We start from the raw sequence: 26317 nt of genomic DNA on the forward strand, positions 1-26317 counted from the left end.
AGTAGCAGACCCAATTTCTAAAAATAACAATAGCACAAATTAAAAATAAGCAGCAAATTGCAACATATATGACTCCTGGATGATTGACTTGGGCATGAAAGTTAAGGCAGCCGTGGTCGTTTGGGGAATAGATGAAGAAACATGGAGCTGCTTAGAAAATACATCCAAAACCTAGGCATGAAAGTTAAGGCAGCCTCACCATACCAAAACAAAATAGCTTCAAAATTATCCAGCAATAGAACTTGTCATGAAGGACTTGGGTGCACTGCGGTAAGAAAATATAGGCATGAAAGTTAAGGCACCTAGACATTTTTAGGCTTTGCTTTAAGAAAATATATGGTTCCAACTTCCTTGAAAACCCAAAGTACATAAAGAAAACATGGAGCTGCTTAGAAAATACATCCAAAACCTAGGTCCTCTAGTGTTTTCTTTTGTAAGTAGAAAACTAGTCGAAATTCAGATCATAGGGCCACTACCCAAGTACACAGATCTGAAAAGGTAAGTAGCAAAACTAATAGAGTAGAAGATGTAGCCGGAGACCTGTATGTATAACAGTTATCTGCGTTCTAAGAAGGTTATCTTACTCCAATTTATGGAACAGTGGCTCAACCAGAAGCAACAGCCAATATTTAATAAAGGGATAATTCAGGAAACAACCACAATAGTTATTCACAATGCAGAAGCATGACAAACCTCTTCCCCAAACGACCACCGCTCATGGTCAGTGGTGTCCATTTCAGAGTGCCAGCCAAAGACAATGGTGTCCTTTTTTTCTTTTCTTTTTTTGGTTACAGGGAAGGCCGAAGCCAAAGACAAGAAAAGACTAAACATGCACTGACCTAACATGGGGGAGGACGGTTTTAACTTTTTCACAGGGCCCTCCCTAACAACTGCAAACTATTTGGATTCTCTGTGAAACATGGTTTAACATTTTCACAGGGAGAGGGCGGTTTCTTGTCATCTTTTTTCCGAGACGATCAATCAATCCATCAAATCAAACATGTTATTCTTATACAGCTGGTTATTGAGTTCTCATACGGTACGTACGGTCTTATTGAGTTCTGGCTGTTACTCTTAATACCATGTTACTCTTATACAGCTGTATTTGACAGCTCATCATTGTACTTTAATATAAAGCTTGTACAAACCATTCTTTCAGTTAATGGATTAAGAGAGAGAGAGAGAGTTGATCATTTTTCACACGACTGCGTTTTCTCTTGAGAGCTCCATTCGATTCTATGGCGGTTTACTTGCTCTGTGAAGCAGCTACAGGGTACTCTCTATTCCTGGCTCACGGGCTCGATCTGATCGGGCAGAATACGGATGCAGTTTCAGGGCTCCGTTTCAGACCTGAACCGGTTTGCGAAAGTAGTCAAGCTCACAGCTTTTTGCCCATTTCAGTCGGCCCTTGATGACTATAGCCAATGCGTCGCAGTCTCCGAAGGCTAAAGCTTGCTGTTTTACATTTTTTTCATTTATTTGATTATCTTAGTTGTCAGGTTTCATGAGAGAGAGAGAGAGAGAGAGAGAGAGAGAGAGAGAGAGAGAGAGAGAGAGAGAGAGAATTTGGGAATAATATATACCTAGAAACTATCTGCTGCTTCTAACATTACTAATGTGTAGTATTTTTGCTTGAAAATTGCTTTATAAATTGTACTTGAAGAAACACTATGTTAGTCCTACTTGAATATTCGAACTTTCTTTCCCTGCCCCACGTTTATCCCCATAACTTGATAAAGTACCCCATTTCGCATATTTTTAATCTCAAATGGTTTAATACTCCATGTAATCTACGGTAGAACAAGTATACTTTTGCACTGCATCTTTAGTTGGTCGGCGTATTTCAATGATTATTTTTTGCTTGCAAATTGGTCAATACAAATTAAGGGTCTGTATGGTTGAATTTCAGGGTGTATGACTGATGAGTTGAGGAACTTTTTGGAACTTAATCTCCCAAAAGTCAAGGAAGGTAAGAGGCCAAAATTCAGTTTGGGAGTGGCTGAACATAAGATTGGTTCTCACATCTTTCAAGTGACTAAAATTCCCTGACAAAGTAATGAGTTTGTTCATGAGCTGCTTCGTGGAGTGCAGCTGCATTTTGATAGGGTTTATCATTATAAATGTCTACTAGTTTTTGTTTTGGGTTTCTTGTTTTGTGGGTTTAAAATATAATGACATTATCCTTTCTTTTGCTTTTTCTTTCTCTTTTTCAGACTGTGGACTTGGACAAAGCCCGACTTGGTCTCGGCAGCAGTTACAGCATGGGGCAAGGTCAAGTTTAATCCTGACCGAGTTGGCAATACGGTGATTCAAGCAATCTCCATTCTAGATAACCTTGATAAGGTTATAAATTCCTTCTCCATGAGATTCAGGTATGACACTGGCATTGACACAGATATCTTATATATATATATATAACAGTAAACCAGCTGCATCTTCTGGAAGAGCTTGTTGATTGTGATGAGTTTTTTTAAAATTTGCTCCTCAGAGAATGGTACTCTTGGCATTTTCCTGAACTGGGAAAAAGTGTCACTGACAATTATCTCTATGCTAAAGTGGCAAAAAGTATTGAAGACAAGTCAAGATTGTCCGAAGACAGACTTCCAGATTTAACTGATATTGTTGGGCATGAAGATAAGGCAAAGGAGATTATTGAAGCTGCCAAAGCATCCATGGGTAAGATTCCGTAATGTATTGCCTGTCATTCATTCATTTCTTTATTATATATTCGTTATTCTTATTGTTACTTTCTGGGTTCTTTTTATTTTTCACAGGGCAGGATTTTTCTCTAGCTGACTTTGATATTGTTCAGCAATTTGCAGAGAGGTTGGCGGGTCTATCTGAGTACAGGAAAGGCATTTATGATTTCCCAGGTATTAAAATGAATGATATTGCACCCAATTTGGCCTCCTTAATTGGTGTAGTAGTTGGAGCTCGATTGATATCTCATGCCTGTAGTCTCACGAATTTGGCTCTCTTCTACCCTTCAGATCCCTGGCGCAGAGAAAGCTCTCTTCAGGTGCGCTTTTACTTTACCTTAGCTTTCCTTCCATTGTGTGTCGTATATACCACATGAAAGTTTGTTGATCAGTTTGACAATTTTTATTTGTATTTTTTTGAGATAATCAGTATGACAAAATTAAGAGAACTAAAAGAAAGAAAAAATATACTCATTTGTTCTTATCAATCAATTTGCAGGGCATTAAAAACCAGGGGAAACACACCCAAATATAGACTGATATTCCATTCATCTTTTATTGGTCGAGCATCTGCGCGGAACAAGGGACGAATGGCTCGTTATCTTGCAAACAAGTGTTCTATTGCAAAATATTGGCTTCTCTATATAAACTCCCCAACCCACCACCTTCACTCTCACCCCTCATCCCACCCTTATCATTAATTCGATTTCATCATGAATTATACTACATTATTCGAAGCTCTTGGAGTCCAACGTGATTCCAACATTCTACTCCAGTATATTCCTACCCGCTGTCCTGTTAAAATGCATAGTATTGACCATGCCGGAGACCGTGTTCATCAAGATCTCCGACAACTCACGATTGTAGTCTCCTAAACAATCCTCTATAATATACTGGAGTAGAATGTTGGAATCACGTTGGATTTCAAGAGCTTCGAATAATATAGTATAATTCATGATGGAATGAATTTAATGATAAGAGTGGGATGAGGGGTGAGAGTGAAGGTGGTGGGTTGGGGGGTTTATATAGAGAAACCAAAACCTTGGGTTGTAATAAAGCTAGCAAAGTACATGAAGCATTATGAGTCGGCTGTTTCTCATATCAAACTGATAAAAAGCATCACCAACAAGAATGGAAATTGATTTCTTGGTTTTGATACTTACATTTTTTATTTTTTTATTTCCTAAAAAGTATAGTTTTTACAAAAAGATCCCACTTCTAATCTACGAGGGTTTGATTTGGGCTAGCTATATATAGATGGTGTAACAATACAAGTGCCAGTATAACGCAAAAGCTTCGATCTTGTTCATGTCAGCCAAATCCAATTGGGTTGTTTAATTGCTTTGGGCCTTGGACAAGCATGGCACAAGATAAATGAGGTTTTTATTTCTAGACAAAACTTTGTAATATTTTTTAGGGATACTGCTGTTAAACTTATATATAAGAAGGCCACGGTGGAGTAAATGAGAAACATGGTGCTTATTGAAAACAAAAAAAAAAATGCAAATCTGAGGCCCTAGTTTTTGTTTCACAATCTCAATCAAGTCTTATGTAAAATTGTAGTGCATAAAACATTTCTCACGTTCACAATGCCACACTTAGCAGTGTTATACAATATCTCAACTTCTATGACTTTAAGATCCCTTTTTTTCTTGGTAAATATGATTATACAACAGTGAAATTAAATTACCACTCTTTTTTTACGGGATTGTGATGACCTCGTACTCATGGGCGACTCTGAGAGGTGACTTCTTTGAAACAGGCCTTTCCTCAGACCACAGCTCCAAATTAACAGTACCAGTTCCCCAGTGGATTAGGCATTTGTAAACCTGGCTAACATCAAACCGATTCAGTAGCCCCAACCCAAGACATTTATCAATCAGCATCCATTCACCTGTTGCAAAAATCATAATGAAAGAAAAGCTTGATCAAATATAACCATTTTCAAGAGTGAACTAAATTTTTTGAAAATTTGATTTCTTTTTATGGATGCAATGACAAAGAAAATAGGAGGGAAATAGAAAGAAATCTAAGCAATTTCCTGAACATTTTCGTGACATTCAAAGTGAGGTATAGTTCCACATTTTGAGCAGGATAACAAAGTTCCAATGTCTCATTGTAATGAATGTAAGACATTGAAAGATAGATAGCATTACCATTAGGCAATAAATTCCCTTCATAGAACTGCTCCTCAGATTCAGGCCAAATTTCATGCTTTGACCCATCAATGGCTGTAAATGAGACATATGATTCTGTGGGGTGCAAGAGGGTGAACATTGGATGTACTCTCAGGCAGACCAGCCTGCAAAGAGAAAACAAAAACAGACAAAATTATGCACAAAGGAAATGATATTTACGGAAAGAAAAAAAAAAAAGGCACGCAAAGTGAAAATCAGAATTCAAATCCATCCAAGGATTTTCCATGTCAAAATTTGAAGTTACAGGAAAAACAAGGATTTAAACTGCAAGTTAACAGAAAGTCACGAATGTCTGAGATTATTTGAAATAAAAGTAAGAGAGGGGAGCAACTTGTGAACTCCTCCATTTAGTCATAGTAAGAAATTCACATTTTGTTTCTAATTTAGTAGTCAAACATTTATACATTTTGGTTATATATGTTTAAATATATATATATATAAAATATCTATATGTGTGTGTGTATAGAGAGAACAAAAGGGAGAGGAGGGGGATTTGTTGGAGCAAACCTTGAAAATCCACCAGAACCAGCACCAACTTTGCGTGCTATAATGCTAGAGTCGATTCGGAAAACCTTGGGATCATTCTTTGCAATATATATCTGTCGCTGGAGAACCAAACCACCCCCAATATCACCTTCTAACAAAAGACATTCCTGCTCTCCAGCATGCTCAAGATTCCGCCTGCATTGACGTTTCAGATAATAATACAAGAACTATCATAATGCCCATTAAACATACATACATACACACATACAAATGTATCCATTTACTCCATTTATTTTTACTCAACCAGGAAAAAATGGTCCTTCATATTTGAACTACAACATGGCTAAAATGTTCACATACTTTGCAACTAAAATAGAAAAGTATTAATTGATGGGAACTATAAAGCAGCTCTACAAAGGGTGGTGGCTCTTTGAGATACAATACATTAACATGGTCTTAAAATAAAATAAAACATACAACAAATGTTTAAAGTTTAGAAGGTTTAAGGACAGAACCTCATAGCTAGAAGAATATATTGAAGACATATAGTAATAGGATAGCTGAAAAATATCACCTGCTTTTCACATCTAATCTATACTATGAAGTAATTTGGGGTGTCACTCTGGTGCAATTTTAGTTTAGCATATGTTAAAGTTCTACTCGTTGAAATTTTATTAGATAGTTAAAAATCTTGACACCAAGGATTGTATAAAAGAATACTTTCTAGTTTGACTACGGGAATATTTTTGGGAAACTCAGGATCGTAATGACATCAGAATTTGGTCTCATAAGGAAAACCCCAATATTTATTCAGAAACTCACTCTGTAACATTGTATTCCTCAGTACATCCAGCAGAGCGGTACTCAGTACCACTATACTCTTCATACCCATTAACCTCAACCCTACTGTGAAGCCACTGTGTCCCTGCAACAATAACCGCATATAAGTATCAACTATAGAGAGAATCCTGAAGTGATGTAGGGTTACAACCCTTATTTTTCATCATCTTGAAAAAAACATCAATTCGTGCAACAAAATCATAATTTGGAAAGTTTGTACCTAGTTTATCATGTTTCTGTCCTTGGAGTTCCTCAACTAATTATTCGTAATGGAATAGACTCATGGTTGTGTAAAATCTCAGTCATTATCAAAACTAAAAATTTTGTGGCAGAGACTGGACTTTATCCATCATTTTAATGTTTATCACTTCATGTCTATCCTTCGTGCTTAAAATTTCTTCGTCTTTTCAGGCTGTCTAGGGGTTAACATTGTAGGGTGGCTTATTGGCAGAGGTTCATGCAGGTCAAGTAAATTGAAATTTTATTCCAAAGAAATTTACATGAACAAGAGATTGAGGAGTTTGCTGCACTTCGGTAGTTTTGGAGAATATTCGGGTTTCAGCATGTAGTCCAGATAGGTGGAAATGGAAACTGGATTCTTCAGTGGTTTTATCTTTGTTAAAGTTTTCTATTTGATAATTAATCCCTTTCTGTGTTCCAGCCTACTAAAATTATTTGGAAGTCTACTGTTCCTCCCAAGAAAACACTTGCAATTTGGTACAAAGAAGAAAATCCAATGTGTCTGCCTCCTCATTGGTGAATCTTGTGGGGAAAAAAGAGGCAGAATCTGGAACTCGCTCTAACAATGTCCATATGCTTTGGGCTATGGTGGCGGTTGGTTCAGGTAGCAGGGGTTAATGGATTATTCGTCATTCACTCTTAAACATTCTTTGTCAAAAGTGTATGTCTTTCATCCGTGGAAGAAAGGCTAGAGTTTTGTGTAATTGTGCAGTGCTAGGTGGTTTGTGGGTAATATGGTTGGAAAGAAAAGGAAGAACTTTTCAGAAGTATAGTGAGGATGAAGTGTGATGTCCACACTGAGCACATCAATCTTGGGAAATTCGGAAAACATTCTTTTTAACAATTTAATGAATTTTATCCTCTTTTTCAAGATTTCAAAATATAGCTGCTTGAGGTCCCCTCGAGTCATGATCGAGCCCTCTCGACCAGTGCTCCAAACCTCTTCAGTGGTTAAAATTCTATAAGTCCAAGAAAATGAGCTAAAAATCTTTAACATGTCCAAAATTTGGCTACTTTTCAAAATTTCACACCCATCTTGGACAACGATACTGATTCATCAATTAAACCAACTTAGCAAGCAGAGATTGTGTACTACATATCCAGACATACACCAAACGAAGGGGAAGGGTAAATGGCACAACGGAGGTCATAGAAACTATATACATTATAAATATATAATAATGAAAGGAAAATAATCTTCAAAGTACTACCTGAAGGAAGGTGCATCATGGAAATTATTCTACCACCAATCCAGGGAACTACTTTAACAAACCAATCACCACCTTTCAGTTCAACAGGAGTCCTTGAGAGTTCTACTCCTTTGTGTGCAGAAGTCACTTCTACGTCTGGAATAGCCTTGGCATTTTCTACATTAACAATTTAAAAGGGGCACTGTCACTAATATATAAGAGAATTTTTAAGTGAGGATGTTCGCCAATATACTTATATGTGAACATCCTATTTGTTTTGTCTGCCCAGTTTAGATGACAAAACAGTTACCGATTTGACTAAGTTTTCACCAGGAGCGACCTAAAGAATAGATTATTCTGATTATTGAATTACAATGCAGAGTGGTCTCAGGGAAGATGTTTGCATGTATATATACTATTATGCACTGGTTGCTGCTTGTGTATATATAAATATATTAGCATCTTACTTCTCTTTATAAATGAAACATGTGAAAACACTAAATCCTATATAAAAGTGGAATGCTACAAAAACTCGCTTAGAGACATGTTAAGTTAATACCCCAAAAGCACCCCCCACCCACCGAAAAAAAAAAAGAGACCACAAAAGAGGAAAGAAGAGATATTGACTAGAACATCCTGCAAGAATCAGAGAGATTCATTATCAAAGCCTTTTATCAACATAAACAAGAAATATTAATCCTTAAAATCTCATAAATTCATAAATACATGTTGCAATTTGAATTTACAGAAAAATGCAAACTCACCTACATAAGATGTATAAACACAATGTTTTTTTAAAAAGAAAACAGCCTGGGGTTATGAAATCCAGATGGTTTTATTGAGGCCTGGTTAATGCAATCTATTTAGAGGGTTTCAGAAAAGGTAACGTTTATCGAGAATTACGTAGAATTTAGCAATATTTTAGGTACACACTGAGGAAAATATGAGCCAGTATATGGCATAAAAGAATTATACCCAAACGAGATCTGTACTGCTTCTCACTGGTAGAAACCAGCTTCACAACTTCCTGTTCTGAAGGCATTAAAATTTGAAGAACCTCTCCATCTTTGCCCCATGTATCAACCTGTTTGAAGGATTCAGGATTAAATATGGTACTTTATTAGCATTGGCTTAGTCTCAGACACTGGATTGTTATCCCTAAAGAAAATAAACCATACCATTGCACCTCCACCAAGCAATAATTGCACATGCAGGCGACGTTGTGGCCTCTTCCAAGATCCTTCAGTTTTTGAAACTTTGACAGTAACAATAGAAGATTGAAGTTCAGCAACATAGTGTGTCAACAAGAATCCACCTTTCATGAATTCATATCCATCACCATCATCTTCATATAGAACACCTTTAGCTTTCCCTGTGAATAAAGAGAGTTGATAAATCTTGATAACTTCTAATTTTAGCCTACAAAAATTGGAAAAACCTAATTGTCCTTTTTCTTTTCTTCCCTTGATGAAACGTTTATTGAAGAAAATAAAACTAGAGGAACTGCAAGAAACATGGACAAGCATCCATCAGACACCTAAAACAAGAACCGAAACACCATAACCCAATCAATACACCTAAAACAACAATCAATCCACCACCCACTAAGCAATATGATGCAGAATATAGGCCCATCTTCATATTATCAATGCCTTAGGGCTACTCCCAATTGAAGTTATCATTTTATTTATAAATAATTGTTCTAATTAATATAATTGTTATCCAAAATCAAATACACTTTTGTTGAACTAGTTAAGCAATAGGTTGTCTTAATAATTTTTTGTGGGTTCGACCTCGTAATTTCTTATCTCTATTGTAATAGATCCGTACACTTCCAAGTATGATTTGGTTTAATTCAATGTATTCAATTACGTTAATTTAAAATCTACATCAATAATCACGCATTTGACCTTAACTTGTGCATGACCATCCAAAACTTGAAACTGTTGATTTTACAACCAAACAATCCAATTATTTGTTAAAGAAATTGACAGAATCATAATTACCATGTTCATCCAAAGCAACAACGAGTGTCAAGTCATCAAATATATTAGATTCACCAACATGCTGATGAGGAGGACCCACAGGAATAATTGTTCCTCCTTGCAAATATAAAGCTGGTAAATCCTGCAATAACCAGAAATGAGTGAGAAAAAAAAGAAGAAAAGAAATGAGTGGAAAGTATTAACATGAGCAGAAAAAATTGAAAACCAAAGCATATCAATATGTACAGTCATACATACAGGATGTGAATCATCAAAATCAAAACTCAACCAAATTCCTTTGGGCAATGTGCACTGCAAACTATCCATCCCCTGACCAGGCAAAGTGCTGAACATGACAAATAGGATGTCAGAATAAAATGCAAGGATCAGATATAAATAAACATTTCAACTGAACCTCCTTTACACCACCCACGAGTTCAATGAAACTAGAAAGCACTTAACAGATCTCTATGCTGCAATAGGTTCAAAGGGCACAATTATAAATTTGCATTGTATTCTTAATTTCCAAATGATGCAAGCAAAGTATGAGGTGGGAAAAAAAAAAGTCGGAATACAAGGGTGACAGAATCACATACAATTAAATTTAGAAAGGAAGTAACATTACTTTAGCCATAACATTGATAGACTCAGGTCTTCACTTCACTTCTCACAACAGCAAAGAACACTTCGAAAAAGGAACATAATAACGTATAACATGAGGCATCTGTTATTGCAAAATTGCTTTTCTATATAAAAGAATGGATTTATAAGTTAATATAAACAGGGAATGGTCCGCCTTTTTCACGAAAGGTGATGTCAAATTCAGTCTTTGTCCACTAAAAGCACAAGGTACAGATTACAGGAACCACAAAAGACATAATCTACAAGGATTTGGTTCTTTATCTTGTAGGAAAAGGGTGAACCTGGAATAGACTAGAAGTGGACCCAACAGAAAAGAATTCTCCAATTTCCTTAAGCTGGGGTCTTTGGGATCTGAACATGCATTTGACATATGCACTTAGTCACGTAACAAAGCCTTATCATGTCCAAAAGAAGTTAGACCATTCAACAGCTAAAAAACTCACCAGCGAAAAAAGTAGGACTTGCCACTGGAGTACCCGTCTTATGAGCCATATAGAAGAGAGTATATATATGAGGTATAAGTCGGTAGCGTCTGTTCAATGCCAAACGGCATACTTCTTCACACTAACATATAGAATTGAAATGAGTTCTGATTAATGGCACAATTAGCAGACCCAAATCTAAAAAGAACAATAGCGCACATCAACATTAAACAGCAAATTGCAACGTATAAAAACCATAAAATGCATATCCTTTTCTGGATGATTGACTTTGGCACGAAAGTTAAGGTAGCCCTCACAATACCGAAACAAAATAGCTTCAAAATTATAAAGCAAAAGAACTTGAAATGAAAGACTTGGGTGCACTCAGGTATTTTTTGGGCATTGAAGTTGCAATACCAAAGCACAATATCTTTCTGTCCCAACAGAACCATGCTCTTATTAACGATAATGGGTTGGGGATGATAGTCGGTCAATCAAGCTACCAAGTGCTAACAACAGCCAGAGATTTCAGTCACACATTTTCCAATTTCCACACTTTGCTCTGACCATTCAAAAGCCATATCATCTTCAACCTTTACTCCTGAACCCCTCATCCCCAAATTCCTGTCACTTAGTCCCAATATCTTGAGCTTCTCAGCCAAAGGAAGAAACTTTCACGTGTACACAATCATAAAAATCATTACACTTCTCATGTGATGGGTAAAGGAGCTGAAGAATCAGGAGGCATATAAATGTACCAGAATTTCAAGGAACACTTAGACATGTCAATGACAGCTAAAAGGACCAAAGCTGATAACAGCTGATCCACCCCAAAATGCAGGTCCCTGTCTGTAGGGAAGAAATCACCCTCTAATACAAATCATGATTCTTGTTCGAAACCCTTCTTCCATTTTCAGTCCTGCTGCTCAAAATTCCTTTTCTTTCCTCTATTTCTGCAGATTTTAGATGTTTTCTTTTTCTTCTTCCGTTTCAGATAAGATCTAGATGGGGATGGGAAGCGGGGAGGTGGGACACTGCGCCTTCGTTGAGGAGTAACACTTTTTCTATTTATATATATTTTTTCAATTATAAATTTTCTAGATTTCGAAAATATTTTTAAAAGGCCATGTGTCTTTTACAATTTGTCACCTATTTATTTTCCATGTGGTGCAAATTTGGTGTCCTTGTCAACACAAAATGGGTCCCACACTCTACATAAGCAGAAAAAAGTTGAACCAGGGGTCCAACAAACAGAGGCTTGACATTGCAATGGCATCCAAACTATAGTTTCACCATTGCAACGTTATGAAGTTTGGTGTGCAGAGAGAAATTTCAGGTTTTTATTGTAAGTTGTAGGCTCTTCAGAGATTGTCTCCTTGTGCTTTTGTGCTTGTGGACCTATATAGGTAGGAACCAAAGAAGCATTAGACGTTTTTAGGCTTTGCTATAAGAAAACAGATGGTTCCAACTTCCTTGAAAACCCGAAATACATGAAGAAACATGGAGCTGCTTAGAAAATACATCCAAAACCTAGGTCCTCTAGTGTCTTCTTTTATAAGTAGAAAACTAGTAGAACTTCAGATCATAAGGGCACTACCCAAGTACACAGATCTGAAAAAGTAAGTAGCAAAACTAATAGAGTAGAAGATTTATCTGGAGACCTGTATGTATAACAGTTATCTGAGTTCTAAGAAGGTTATCTTACTCTAATGTATGGTAAAGTGGCTCAACCAGAAGCGCCAGCCGATATTTAATAAAGGGATAACTCAGGAAACAAGCACAATAGTTATTCATAATGCTGAAGCATGACAAACCTCTGTCCCGAATGACCACGGCTCATGGTCAATGGTGTCAATTTCTGAGTGCCCACGACAAAAGGGAAACATAGAACCTATACCCATCCACCTTCCAAAGAGCCTGGGTGTTGCATTTCCAGCAAAGCCACCTATATCAGGCCCTGATAGTGGCTGACCACTAAGTCCCTGAAAACAAACTAAACGGTTATTACAGTACAGTTGGATAAAGAAATGTATATACATTGGGTTGTTTTGAGTAACTAACTAAAAGAAACAAATTTACTTCATTTCCACCAAAAAAAATTAAACTTCTCACATAGTAACGCATTATACGACACCAGGATAGAGCAACATAAAAAAATTTCATTGAGTAAACGAGAACATAAAGAAAAAGCCACTGGCAATGCAGCAACAAATGATCCATACTTTTCAAGCCATGTCAGAAGTATTGATATTTCCATGAGCAGTTAACCAAGCTAATCATAAGTATAGACTAAACACTAAAATCCTTCTATTTCTGTCTAGCCACACCACCCAAAAACAAAGACTACACCAGTATTGCCTCCCCCAAAATCCATGTGCATCTCACAAAATAATGCTATAAAAGATGTTGAAGCAACCCAGCTCAATCCAACTCCCTAAACAGCGTTCTCCTAAACTTAAGACAATTGGGTTATGAACACACAAGTGATCAGAACTTTCACCCTCTCCTCTACACTTGATGCAACAATGGGGAGAAAGGCAATTGGGTATCCTCCTGTAAAACCCCATCACAACTGTTGGCCCTACCAAGAGTAACGATCCAACTAATCCAAGATAGAATGCCTACCTTAGGTGCTGTTTTAGTCTTCCAATCATAGGAGAACATGGAAGCAAGAAAGAGATGGGTTGTCATTCAGCTTTCCTGCAATTGATTTACAAGAGAAAACCCGAGAAGATCCCAAATCCAGCTCCTCCAATCAGACAAAATGGAAAGTCGGAAACAAAGTGGCATTTTCTAACAAAGAAAGTAATGAAGAAAGCTCCTCAATTTCAGGCGAGCTTTCTTCTTTACTTTTTTCCATAACACCTCAATTGCTACAAGTAATCTTTTATGCAGAGTGCACATGTTCTTCTTGTACAACAAACTAACCATATAAGAACAGGGAAGGAAAATAAAATCAAGTCTACGTCTTTAACTCAGGCAAATACTACGTCTTTAACTCAGGCAAACAGCAAGCTACTAGAGTAACATACCAACTGAAGAACCATGGAAATGCTCATATGTAGGTGCTCCCAGGTTGAAAGATTATCTCCTGTCCAAGTTGCAGCATACCTTTGGCTACCAATAAATCCGGCTCTGGTGAGAACAAAAGGACGATTTTTTTCACTACCCAGCTTCATGCCTTCAAAAGTTGATCTTGCCATCAGCATGCCATAGACCTAACAGGCAGCAAAGTCAACAAATTGAAGTTCACAAGTTTCGCATTGTATCAGTGATACATACAACAATCAAACAAAATGACATTCACAAACCAGTAAGGCAGTCAAGTTCCTGCCAATATGCCATAGACAAAAGATGCTTACAAGATTGGAACCTAAACTAACTGTTAAAATCATGTAAAACGAATAGCAGAGCAGCAAGGTTGAGTAAATTATACATTGTGATAGTGTGAGTGAACTTGACAACCTCCAAGTTCATCATCCCCTTTATGAATATTGCTCTCAGGCATCGTTTTTGTGAGAGTCTGAAAAAGGAAAAAGAATAAGATCAACACCGACAAAAATTTTGCAAGCACCAATAAACTATAATCGAACTACCTTAAAAACAGCCGGTTCATTCATATCATTCCATATTCCGTCAACACCATTTACAGTGAAATCTTTCACTAAATTGGACCACCAAGATCGAACTTTTGCCTGTGTATAGTCTGGAAAAACACAAGGCCCGGGCCACACCTCGCCTGGAAATGGAGAGAAAATTTTAACACAGTAACATACTAGGTTTGACTTTTGGTACCATTACATAGAGAAAATGTACCAACAAATGGTCTTCCATCTGCTTTTAAAATCCAGACATCATTTTTAGAACCACTATCATAGACAAAATAACCATCTTCCTGTTTTATCCCTGGGTCAAGCATCCAGATTGCTTTGAAACCATTTTGGTTTAGACCCTTCACCAAAGATTTCGGATCTGGAAAGCGCTCCTGAAAGATATCAGAATAGAATTTATTTATTAGGAATGATACCCAATATCCTTTGGTGTTTATAGAAACAGAATAATTCTTTCATCACCAAATTCCTTTGTAACCATTGTGTTTATAGGAACACAACAATTTTATAAAAGAAATGGAACAGCAAAACCGATAGAGGGAACCGTAAGAGAATACCAAATAGGCTTAAGAAACAGATACCTCCCATTCTACAATCCCATAGATAATAGGAAACATTCACCGACAATCTAACATTGACTCGTAAGAAATTTACTGCCTAGAGTTCTAGTGTTCCTTTCCCTCCAAACCATGCAAAAATTGGCCAACTGTTTAGTTTTATTCTAGAATGAGGGGCGCCATTGCAATTTCCTAGCCTCATTCAATAAAAAAAATTAAAATGCATAGGTGTAGGACAAAGCACAATCTTGTGCTTTGTCGATTGAGCCAACAATGCCTACATCACTGTATATCAGTGCATAATGAATGGCAAAATAGAGCTTGTACCTGACCCTATTACTCTGTCCCAGAAAAATCACATTCAAGTTTCCCTTGGATCTCTTTGCCCTAGAACTCATTTATCGACCATCCAAATTTGATCCTGTTACTTTCTCCCAATGGTAATTCATTGCATAGCATTCAAAGATTGAAGTCAACATGAAAAGATTAATTATGACAGATTTCTAAAGATGGACTCAAAAGCTTAAGTTCAGCCAATATACAAGGTAAAAGATGTGGTTGTGTATCTTCTATTCTGTTTTTTTCTTTTATTGCAGGGTACCCATTTCTGGTGTGGTTTGTACTACTACAACTACACAACATCTGGTTACTCTTATGTTTACACCAGTTGTGGGTCTCACAAGCCAATAAAATACTCTCTAAGGCTCTGGAAGTAAAATAAAATGAGACTGCTCACGCCGCTCCTCAAGTTAGAACATAAAAGTCAAAGACACCCAGCATGGAGTAAAATTCCACAAATGAACGCCATAAGTGGGGCTTAGTTAAAATATCACCAAGCCAATCAGAAGGCTTGATATGAGGAGTGTAAATATGTTTTGGCATAAATAAAAAAAACACAAATAAAATGACAATCTACTTCAATGTGCTTGGTATGCTCATGGAAGACTGGATTACAATAAACGGAAACAGAAACCTGATTCACAATACATCTACATCAATAGCACCGCTTAAATACCCATGTCTTGAAGAAGAGAGCAAACCTAGAACATCTTTGTTGTTTTATGTTCTCTAGACATATTTTTAGCCTAACCACTCAAAGGAACAGCCACACAACACCTTTTACTCTCTTGAAAGTAAATCTCTATAAAAATTTTGGAGAATAACTTTCAACCCTAAACATGTATAAAATGTCACAATAACATACACAAGATTCTCAAACTTCAATTCACCCCTGAAAGAAGTAAATGGTTTCATTGATGAACTGAAGATGGGGAACCAGAACCAATGTATTCTCATCCATTAAGAACAATTAGGGGAAAACATACCTTGTCAAAAGTGAAACAACGAAAACCATCCATGTAATCAATATCCATCCATACGACATCACAAGGTATACCCTTCTCTCGAAATGTTCCTGTAATCTGCAAAGGTAAGCTGGTCAATGATCATCGCAATAGATCGTATAACGCTTTAGAAATTTGTACTGTCTATATAGTGGCAAGGAATTTACAGAACTAAGATGTACTGTCTAGTTCCAAGTACTATATTATTTGATTGACAAGCTCATTCTTATGTGATGGCATGTTATTTGAATAGGTATTTGACCAAACATATAGGCGAACAAGAGAAAGTGCGAGAAAACAAGCATGCATGAAAGGCAGAGACAGAGACAGAGACAGAGACAGAGACAGAGAGAGGGAGAGAAGCTTTAACTTGAGATAATCATCAAATACTTACCTGTTGAACTTTCTTATCAGAGTCATAGCTCCAACGGCATTGGTGATAGCCTAACGACCACTTTGGGGGCATAAATACAGTCCCTGGTGAGGAAATCATAAACAATAAAAACAGATACTAAAACAATAAATTAAGAATGATGGAGAAGGAACCGCATTATATACTATGGACTGCACTGACAAGTAAGCAACATACATCTGCAAGTGCCACTATATGCAAAGAAACATATAGCATGTGTAATATCTACTTTTTGAATTCAAAAGTCTGTAGTTATTCTAATTCATAAGAAATCACATAACACATAACTTCTTTCATACTGCATACCTGTCTTCTCGTCGAAATCCTTAAATCGAATTCATCAATTATAATCAAATTTAGTATTTATTTTCTTTTATCTTATGTTACATGTATATTAGATGTCACATTTCAATTATGAATGTTAACACAAGGTATTAAACATTTACTCAAATACCAGGGTCTAAAAATACAACAATGACAAGGAAATATTGACATATTACCAATATTGAGTTCAATTATATGGGCAATTGAACAAAATGTACTAAAAGAAAATATCTAGCTGTCACAATAAAACATTTGAAGGACATGCCATAACAGCATATGCTAAATGGTTTAGGAAATTACCAATTGCATGGGATAGAGATATTAAAACAGCCTGGGGTGAGGGAAATGGACCAAATGTAATGACAGGATAAGAGGATGGAGCAATGAACTGTATCATCGATTTTTTCCTCAGATCAATCTGCTCATGAGCAAAAAAGTGAACCAAAAAGTAGGTTAATAAATTAAAAGAAAAATATATAAAAACATTAACTTTCACATACAACAGAAGGTCAGAGATCCAGATGTCACAGCACCTCACAGCGTCGTGTTGTATCAGCGAGAATTCCCAATGCCTCTCCAGTTGGAAGAACAGCTAGAACCCAAGGATGTGACTGGTACAATGATGTAGTTCCAGAACCATAACCCCATGCATCCGTGTTCCAAGTAAAAACCTAAATCAAGCAGAAATACTAAACATTTAGAGAGGAGGGAAATCTTTCATGGATAGATCATCAAAAGATGACTTACTCTTTTCCCCGTCCGCTCAAGTTGCCCACTAACTTCCCCAGTTCCATACAGAGAGGTCCCGACAGGAAGCTGGAGCAAAAGCAATTCTACCACATTAATTTAAGGCATAGAAACTATCACGATGAAAAGACAATATAGTTGTTAAGAAAGAGACAAAAAGAAATAGATAATACAGGGAGCACCAAATTCAATTTGAAAATCTATTGCTGACCTCGAGTTTAACAATCTGCTGTCCCAATAGACATTGAAAATTTGGGATATATGAAGGTATCTTGTGACTCATAATTGGTGTGTCCCTATCCTTGCTATTAATAAAAGAGATACTAGGATATGCTGCATTTCTATCATTTGCAGAACAATCAAATCGGAATACTCCATCCTCAATGATAGGCTCAAAAATCATAGATCCTGAGGTGACATCTGGAGCAACTGCCTTTCCTTCATAATCAGCCATTTTAGAGATCAAACTTTCAGTAACCAACCTTTTGGCAGATCTCTTCCTTCTGCATGCCAAAATAACCATAGTAAATTTAGCAGTAATGAACTTCTTATTAGACCTCTTCTAGCAAAAAAACTAATATCGTATGGGAATATGCATTTTGAATCTAACATTTCACTCCGGATCACTATTAAAAATGTGAAAGAAGATTATAGAGTCGTTTGAAAAATATAAACAGATAAAATTTACAGTGTGTTTGTATCATATGAGCTATTACAACTCAATTATCACATCATCAGTGGGGTTTTTTCTCCATGCAAACAGAAGGAAATGTCAATATAGAATTTCAAAAAAAAAAAGTATAAATAGAGTTTTATAGACCAAACATCAGTAATGGACTAGACAACTTGAAGTACTCCTCTACCAAGTTCCATACACCCTCAGAAAACAGAAAGCGCTAAAACTAGCAATTAAAAAGGGTTGGACCTGGATTTTCTCCCTTTTCTTTCCTTTTCCTTTCATAAGTTTGAAACTAAGACTTCCCTATTTGGTAGAAGAGAGATGCTACCTGGGCATGCCCATGCCTGATATTTACTATTTACTTTCGGTTAGAAAGGTGAAGTTACAAAATCTAGAACTGAATATTAGGTCAAACTACATATCCATGTTTAGCGTCCAAACAAAAAATTGGTGGAATTTTTATTACCTATATAAAATATCATCACATCTCTCAAATGCTTATACGTATGTGCAAGGAATAAATTACTGTCAAAAAGTGAAATTCTAAATTAGCAACGACCAAATGAATGGTGCATTTCCACATCCAATTGTTCATATTTGCAAACCGTGGATATACAAAGATATTACTACCAAACAGGAAGAAAAATTAAACCAAAAAGAAAAGACTTGCTACATACACATCATAGCAGTGTTTGGTTACTAGAATGAACATGGGAAGTATTGTGGATAGAAATCAAAATAAGAATTGGATGTGAAGAATATAAAATTAGTAAGGAATGCATCACAAAACAAAACAGAACAGGCAATAACTTCAAAGAGCTGTTGTAAAATCATAAACTTGATGCAAAATTAGTGCAGTTTTTTTAGAATTCTTATCCCAACAAGGCAGAGGGGCACCATTGTCACAATTTGTTGCTTAAAAACATACCCAAAATAAATAAAAAACAAATCAGGCAAGAATAAGTACAAACCTGAACGATCCAAATTGAGGACCAGGCTTCTTCCTCAACCTCACCCCTGAAAAGAGGCTTGCATGAACTACACTGTTGCTGTTGGTACCAGAGAGAGGAAGACGATGAAGATACCCTGGCGCGAGTTTCGACGATCCCCCACCCAATCTGCCACTCAATGCTACCACTTCTCCCATTGGTGTTTTGGCCCTATATAATATATTTCACTTATTAATTATTTTGTTGTTATTATTTTACTGTGATTAAACTTATTTTATTTCATCAAATAAAATTTACTTCTGAAAATCATCTTAAGTCCTTCCCGTGAATCCAACATCATACGAAATTGAACTTCAACAAAAAAAAATTAAATATGAATAAACAGAGGAGGAATCTGTAGCTCGTTCGTCGTTTTCTAGGAGGAATCTGTGGCTCATTCGTCATTTCCTTTTGTTTCATGCGAATGTGATTAAACTTATTTTATTTAATCAAATCAAATACGACTTCTGAAAACCATTTTAAGTCCTTCCCATGATCATACGAAATTAAACTTCAACAAAAATTAAATTAAATATGAAAAAACAGAGGAGGAATCTGTAGCTCATTTGTCGTTTTCTAGTGGAAACTGGGAAGTTGGAGAGCTGACACGTAGGAACTATGATTCATTTCCTTTTGTTTCATGTGAATGTTAGAAATAGAAAGAGAAATGGCCAAATAGTTTCATTTTTCTTTTTCTTTTCTTTCTTTTTGAGTTTTAATCATGTAGTTTTGTTTAAGTAGGAAACACGTCATGTTATAGTGTACAATTGTTAAAAGAAAAATAGAAGAATTGATTTTTTTGAGGGATCCCTAAGGGGCGTTCCTCAAATATTTGTTTTTTTTTATACAAATGGAAAGTAGTAGAAAAATGTGAGTGGAGAGTAAAAAATATTGGAAGGAGAAGAGTTTGTATGGAGAATTGGTGTGGGAAGTGAAAAATGTGAGTGGAGAGTAAAAAATATTGGAAGGAGAAGAGTTTGTATGGAGAATTGGTGTGGGAAGTGAATAATGTGAGTGGAGAGTAAAAAATATTGGATGGAGAAGAAATTGTATGAAGATTTAGTGTGGAAAGTAAATAAAATTGTTAGGTATTTATAGGAAAAAAATACAAATTTTTGGTATTTTTTTAAAAAAATTTCAGAATTTTTTCGATTTTTTTTGGAATTTTTTTAGCCAAAAAAACGAGGACCGTCGGATTTCTGGAAAAAAACCCATCGGAGAAGCCCGGTTGCGACACGTGTCAAATGCCCGTTGGAGTCTGTCAGCGATGACGTCAGCGGGCGGAAGTCAAATTTTTTTACCGTTGGCGCGTGTAATTCACGCGCCAACGGTAAAAAAATTTTGAATTACCGTGTGCTGACGTCATCGCCCTCGGGCTGAAGCCCAGGCGAGACTTGCCCTTGGGCCTGCCCGGGTTGGTGGGACCCACTGATTGCCCGGGCTCAATCTTGCGCACTGGAGGGCCTTGGGCTTGCGAGGGCAGCCTTTTGCCCGGTTTGTGTTGAGCGGTGGAGTTGCTCTTATAGTGTACAGTTGTTAAAAGAAAAATAGAAGAATTGATATATATTTTTTTTAAATGTGATGGAGCCCACTAACTATTCATTTGAAAACTTGTTGTCGAGTGGGTAAAGTAATAATGAAGGTGTTGTAAAAGTGGAGTCCACATATTGGAAGAAATAATTGCACATGGGAAGCCAAGAAATAATTGTAATGAGACACATCATCAGAGAAATAATTGCACATGGGAAGCCAAGAAATAGAAATAATTGTAATGAGACACATCATCAGAGAAATAATTGCACATGGGATTGTAACGAGACACATCATCAGAGAAATAATTGCACATGGGAAGCCAAGAAATAGAAATAATTGTAATGAGACACATCATCAGAGAAATAATTGCACATGGGAAGCCAAGAAATAATTGTAACTTAGAAATCCTCAATCTTTGTCTACCACAATGGAAAATATGTAGTATAGCTTTTACCAATAAATATCAAGTTAAAATCACGAATTTTAGTTTAAACATCTCATTTACCCTCCACCGAGGTGTACTCCCATTTCTAGGAAACCAAGAAGTCCTGTTGTGGGCTCTCCATCACTTGAAAACGCGTCATAATTATAAGAGAAAATTTCACCGACAGGAAGTTTAATTTTCAACAAGCATTGACACTGACAGGTCGTCTCAGTTGAAGACAAGAAGTTTCACCGACACATTTGCTCAAATCCAAGCTCTTCAAGTAAAAAGACTCATATTCGGCTTAGCGAATCCAAAGAGAGAAGCAAACACTGAAACAATTATCTTTGGCTTCCATGACCAACCGAGGAGCCTCTTCTTCTTCTGCTCGTTTCACCAAGTCAAGGAAATACCATGTCTTTCTGAGCTTCAGAGGTTTAGACACTCGCTCAAATTTCACAAGCCATTTGTATAGCAATTTGCGTCTACAAGGAATTAAGACCTTCATGGATGATGATGAGCTCAGAAGAGGAGAAGAAATATCAAACGCGCTTCTCACAGCAATTGAAGACTCAAAGATTTCTGTGGTTGTGTTCTCCAAAAACTATGCCTCCTCAAAGTGGTGCTTGGATGAGCTTGTTAAGATACTTGATTGCAAAGAATCAAATCAACAATTGGTCATCCCAGTTTTTTACAAGGTGAATCCATCAAATGTACGGAATCATAGAGGAAGCTTCGGGGATGCACTGGCTAACATGGACTGCAATAATGTAGAGAAGCTCAACAGATGGAAGGAAGCACTTTCACAAGCAGGAAAATTGGCGGGGTTCACTCTGTCCGATGAGTAAATTTCCAACCCCCTTATCCTTACATAATTAGTGCTCTAAATTCATTGTTGCTCTAAATTCTCTTCTCTTTTTGTGTGTATTATGTTCCTTAATTGCCCTTTTAAAATTAATTTTTATATAAAAATGCCATGTGATTAAATATTTCATATGCTTTTAAATTGGCAGACATAGATCTGAAGCTGAACTGATTCATAATATCGTTCAACACATTTCACGAGAAGTAATAGACCGTACATATTTGTATGTGACAGAGTATCCAGTTGGAATGCACCATTCTGTAGAATATATAATTGAGCTTTTGAATTTGAGGGAAAACGATGTTCGTATGGTAGGTGTATGGGGAACTGGTGGAATTGGTAAGACCACAATTGCTACAGCTGTTTATAATTCAATTGCCCACGAATTTGAAGGCTGTTCTTTTTTGGCAAACGTCAGAGATTCTAAGGGATACAAATTACAGAGGACTCTTCTTTCTGAGATTCTAGGGGATACAAATTTGAAGGTGGCCAACGTTCATAAAGGGGCCACGATGATAAAGCAAAGGTTGAGTTGTAGAAAGGTTCTCTTGGTTCTTGATGACGTGGATGACATGGACCAGTTACACAAGTTAGTTGGGGCATGTGATTGGTTTGGTGTAGGCAGTAGAATTATCATAACAACAAGGGATAAGCAACTGTTAACTGCTCATCGTGTTAATTTAATACATGAGGTCGAGATTTTAAATGATCCTGAAGCACTTGAGCTCTTCTGTTGGCATGCCTTCAAAAGAAGTGGGCCTCCTTTGGATGATTATGTGAAACTTGCAGAACGTGCAATACGCTATGCTCAAGGCCTTCCTTTGGCTTTGGAAGTTCTCGGTTGTTGTCTATGTGGTGGAAGTATAGATAAATGGGAAGCTGCATTGGATGGTTTCCAAGGCACGGAAATTCAAGAAGTTCTCAAAATAAGTTACAATGCCTTGGATGATAGAGTAAAGAAGGTTTTCCTTGACATTGCATGTTTCTTTAAGGGTGAAAATAGAAAGTATGTGAAAGACGCTTGTGGCCTCGACGCTAGATATGGCATTTATGTACTCATAGAAAAGGCCCTCGTAAGTGTTGAAGGAAGTTATATTCAGATGCATGACTTACTAGAAAAGATGGGTAAGGACATAATTGAGCAGGAGTCGCCCACTGAAGCCGGAGGACGTAGCAGATTGTGGTTTCATGAAGATGTCAAGCATGTTCTGACGAATAATACAGTAAGTAAATTAAATTATATATGTGAGTGTAAAGTTTTATTTAATTCAATAAGTAACACATGTTGTCTGTTAAGTATAATTTTTTTTTTAATTATAAATACTTTGTAACATTTTGTACATTTTTCTTTTTTCTATTAGGGAACAAATAAAATCACAGGTATCATGTTAAATTTCCCCAAACAAGATGATGAGATATTCTTGGATGTTGGCAAAAGCTTCTCGAAGATGAAAAATCTTAAAATTCTCATAAACCACAATGTATGCCTTTCTGGAGATACTAGTTCTATCCCAAAGAATTTGAGAGTTCTTGATTGGCATGGATTTCCGTTCCAATTTTTTCCACCCAATTTTGTTCCAAATGGACTAGTTGTGCTCAGTCTGCCTTACAGCCGCATCAAACAACTAGGGGAGGGATTGAAGGTACTTTTAAGAGGTCTCCTTTATTAACTGATTTATGTTGTAAATGTCTTCAATGCTATCCACTTGATTATTATTATTTTTTTATTTCACAGCATATGGAAAATTTGACATCTCTGAATTTCGAGGGATCTAAATTCCTAACTGAAATCCCCGACCTATCCAGCAGCCAAAATCTAAGGTACTTGAATGCGAGTCGTTGTACAAGTTTAGTCGAGGTTCATCCATCTGTTCGAGATCTTTATAAACTTGAAGAATTGGACTTTCGTTACTGCTATGAACTCACGAAGTTTCCAAATGAAGTTGGGTTGAAATCTCTGAAATTATTTTATCTTTACGGTTGCATAAAGTTGGAGAGTTTCCCAGAAATTGTCGACAAAATGGAATCCTTAATTGTATTGAACCTTGGGAGAACTGCTATAAAAGAGTTGCCTTCATCAATTGGAAATCTCACTGGGCTTGAACAATTATATTTACCAGGATGTGAAAACCTTGCAAATCTGCCACAAAGTATTTATGGGTTGCAAAATCTAGATTCGATTGTTCTCGATCGATGCCCAAAACTTGTCACACTTCCAAATAACTTGATCTCTGAAGGTTTATCGAGTGCAGAATCACTTCCTTTGGAGGTTCGAACCAACGCAAACAGTCCACGCGATGGCGACTTCTTGGAGATGTATTTTGAAGAGTGCAATGTATCAAATATTGATTCCTTGGAGAATTTTTGTTTCTGGTCCAACTTAATGACACTTGATCTATCCGAAAGCAATTTTGTCAGTCTTCCTATGTGCATTAGCAAATGTGTCAACTTGCTGGAGCTTGATTTGAGGGGTTGCAAGAGGCTTGTAGAAATTCTAGTACAACTTCCAGCATCTATAGCAACGATCGATATGGCTGATTGCATATCACTGGAAAGATTTTCAACATTGTCAAAGATATTGGAAGACGAAGACACGCAATGCATTAGTTACATGGACTTGTCTAATTGCCATAGACTATGCGATAACCTAGGGTTGGATCTTTCAAAGATGGCAAAAATTTTATTGAATCAGGTGACAGACGTATGTATCTTTTATCTATATAATTAGTACGCATACATTACATATATTGTTAATACTAACTATGTACGCTGCAAGCTGGACTAATTAATAATAATATATATGCCTGTGTTGTGTTGTGTTACAGATGATGATGAGTGAGGGGATTATCGTTACACTACCTCACAGTGGCAGTGAAGTTCCAGAGTGGTTCACTTTTGGTAATGACTTTGATGACTATGATGAAAGTAAATTTGATTATGAACTTCCTATTAAAATTCCTTGGACTTCCGTATTGGAGACCACAAAATTGGTTTTGTTTGCAGTTTGGGAAATTACGGAATCATTTGTTAGCCCTTGTTATCTTGAATTTAATTTGGATGGTTATCAAGATCCGAAGGATTCGTTAAGCATAGAGACAGGGGAAGGTAATGTGTGGCTGAAATGTATTCCAATTTCTTACTATGATCAAATATCAAAGACGCCTATTTTTCGAGTTAGAGTTATCGGCAAAGGGTTGCACATCAAAAGCATTGGGGCCCACCTGGCTCCTATGTCAAAGGGTGGTGATGATGATGGCAAACATATTGATGAAAATGAATTAGATGATGATGATGATGTAGGTGATGAAGTTAGACCCAGAAAGAGAACAAAGATATGACCTCTGTCTGCATTTCAATGTGAGTTCGCATCACTTTATTTTATTTTATTTTTTATTATTAGCCTCCCTTTCAGCACAAAATTGGTAATGAGTTTTTATTTTTAATATTTTTACGTGTTGTATTGTTGTTTACCATTTAGTGTGTTTCAATCGTAGAAGAATTCTAAGGTAATTACGTTTTGTGTACTCTCTTAGGTGTTGATGTTGAAAACTTACTTTGAATAGGCTGGCATGTGATCTTACATGGTAGATATAACTGAGTTAGTATATAAGTAGGCTGTTTGCTCACGCCTCATTTGTTTTTATCTTGCAGATTATTAAGTGAGTCATCTTCCTCTGGGAAGAGATTATAAGCTGGGTGCCCCAAGTGTTCGTTTTTGTATCTTTAGCATCTCCTTATTTTCAGATATTTCAATTTTTGAATGCCTCTTGGTAAGACTATTTTGATGCCATAATAATGACCTTGTGTTGTATTATTAGTCCTAATATGAACCCCGTGATGTCTTTATATATTTATTGTTTTTCTATCTTCTTATGTAACAACGTCAGTATGTGCAAAAGAATGTAAAAATCATAAATCTATATCGATGACAGCTGGTAGTTGGATGCCACACGTAAGTAATCAAGGCATCAGTCTTATTAACTATGCGTGAATTATTGAACACAGAACTACCATGTATCCATGTTATGGGTGGTGAACATGAATAATGCAAAAATCGGGACGGCCATGTTGAGAAAGGAGAAGGCATCTCTGTTTGGATATCTATTGCCCATATCCAATTTCTATCCTTCA

General features: G+C 36.6%; 3 protein-coding genes across 12 annotated transcripts; 2 read left to right on the top strand and 1 right to left on the bottom strand.

The window, feature by feature from the left end:
- LOC18775770 (nucleolar protein 56) lies at nt 1170-3678 on the top strand. 5 transcript variants are annotated; one of them, XM_020563667.1, is made up of 6 exons: nt 1170-1969; nt 2214-2372; nt 2489-2676; nt 2775-2873; nt 2991-3019; nt 3199-3245. In XM_020563667.1, the coding sequence occupies exons 2-6, from the start codon at nt 2362-2364 to the stop codon at nt 3232-3234; spliced, it is 363 nt and encodes a 120-aa protein (XP_020419256.1). In that variant the 5' UTR covers nt 1170-1969; nt 2214-2361; the 3' UTR covers nt 3235-3245. The 5 variants fall into 5 exon arrangements, with proteins under 5 accessions (XP_020419256.1, XP_020419254.1, XP_020419255.1 ...); XM_020563665.1 differs by having other exon boundaries at nt 2775-3019; nt 3199-3266; XM_020563666.1 differs by having other exon boundaries at nt 2823-3019; nt 3199-3266.
- LOC18777514 (alpha-glucosidase 2) lies at nt 4220-19704 on the bottom strand. Of its 2 annotated transcripts, XM_020563664.1 has the most exons (24): nt 19623-19704; nt 19347-19535; nt 17908-18199; nt 17697-17765; nt 17483-17620; nt 17250-17367; nt 16608-16690; nt 16196-16291; nt 14519-14687; nt 14299-14441; nt 14139-14225; nt 13735-13920; nt 12517-12684; nt 10724-10844; nt 10562-10631; nt 9897-9984; nt 9660-9780; nt 8832-9025; nt 8629-8737; nt 7675-7830; nt 6206-6308; nt 5405-5578; nt 4856-5001; nt 4220-4593 (listed from the first exon to the last, which is right to left on the bottom strand). In XM_020563664.1, the coding sequence occupies exons 2-24, from the start codon at nt 19520-19522 to the stop codon at nt 4400-4402; spliced, it is 3201 nt and encodes a 1066-aa protein (XP_020419253.1). In that variant the 5' UTR covers nt 19523-19535; nt 19623-19704; the 3' UTR covers nt 4220-4399. The 2 variants fall into 2 exon arrangements, with proteins under 2 accessions (XP_020419253.1, XP_020419252.1); XM_020563663.1 differs by having other exon boundaries at nt 19347-19652.
- LOC18777214 (disease resistance protein LAZ5) lies at nt 21567-26182 on the top strand. Of its 5 annotated transcripts, none has more exons than XM_020564054.1 (7): nt 21568-22165; nt 22335-23409; nt 23548-23829; nt 23922-24887; nt 25012-25084; nt 25190-25543; nt 25838-26182. In XM_020564054.1, the coding sequence occupies exons 1-6, from the start codon at nt 21678-21680 to the stop codon at nt 25522-25524; spliced, it is 3219 nt and encodes a 1072-aa protein (XP_020419643.1). In that variant the 5' UTR covers nt 21568-21677; the 3' UTR covers nt 25525-25543; nt 25838-26182. The 5 variants fall into 5 exon arrangements, with proteins under 5 accessions (XP_020419641.1, XP_020419643.1, XP_020419644.1 ...); XM_020564055.1 differs by having other exon boundaries at nt 23922-24878; XM_020564052.1 differs by lacking the exon at nt 25838-26182 and adding an exon at nt 25720-25831 and having other exon boundaries at nt 21567-22165; nt 25012-25543.

This window comes from Prunus persica, chromosome G5 (assembly GCF_000346465.2).
Source record: "Prunus persica cultivar Lovell chromosome G5, Prunus_persica_NCBIv2, whole genome shotgun sequence".
In the NCBI taxonomy this organism is placed as follows: Eukaryota; Viridiplantae; Streptophyta; class Magnoliopsida; order Rosales; family Rosaceae; genus Prunus; species Prunus persica.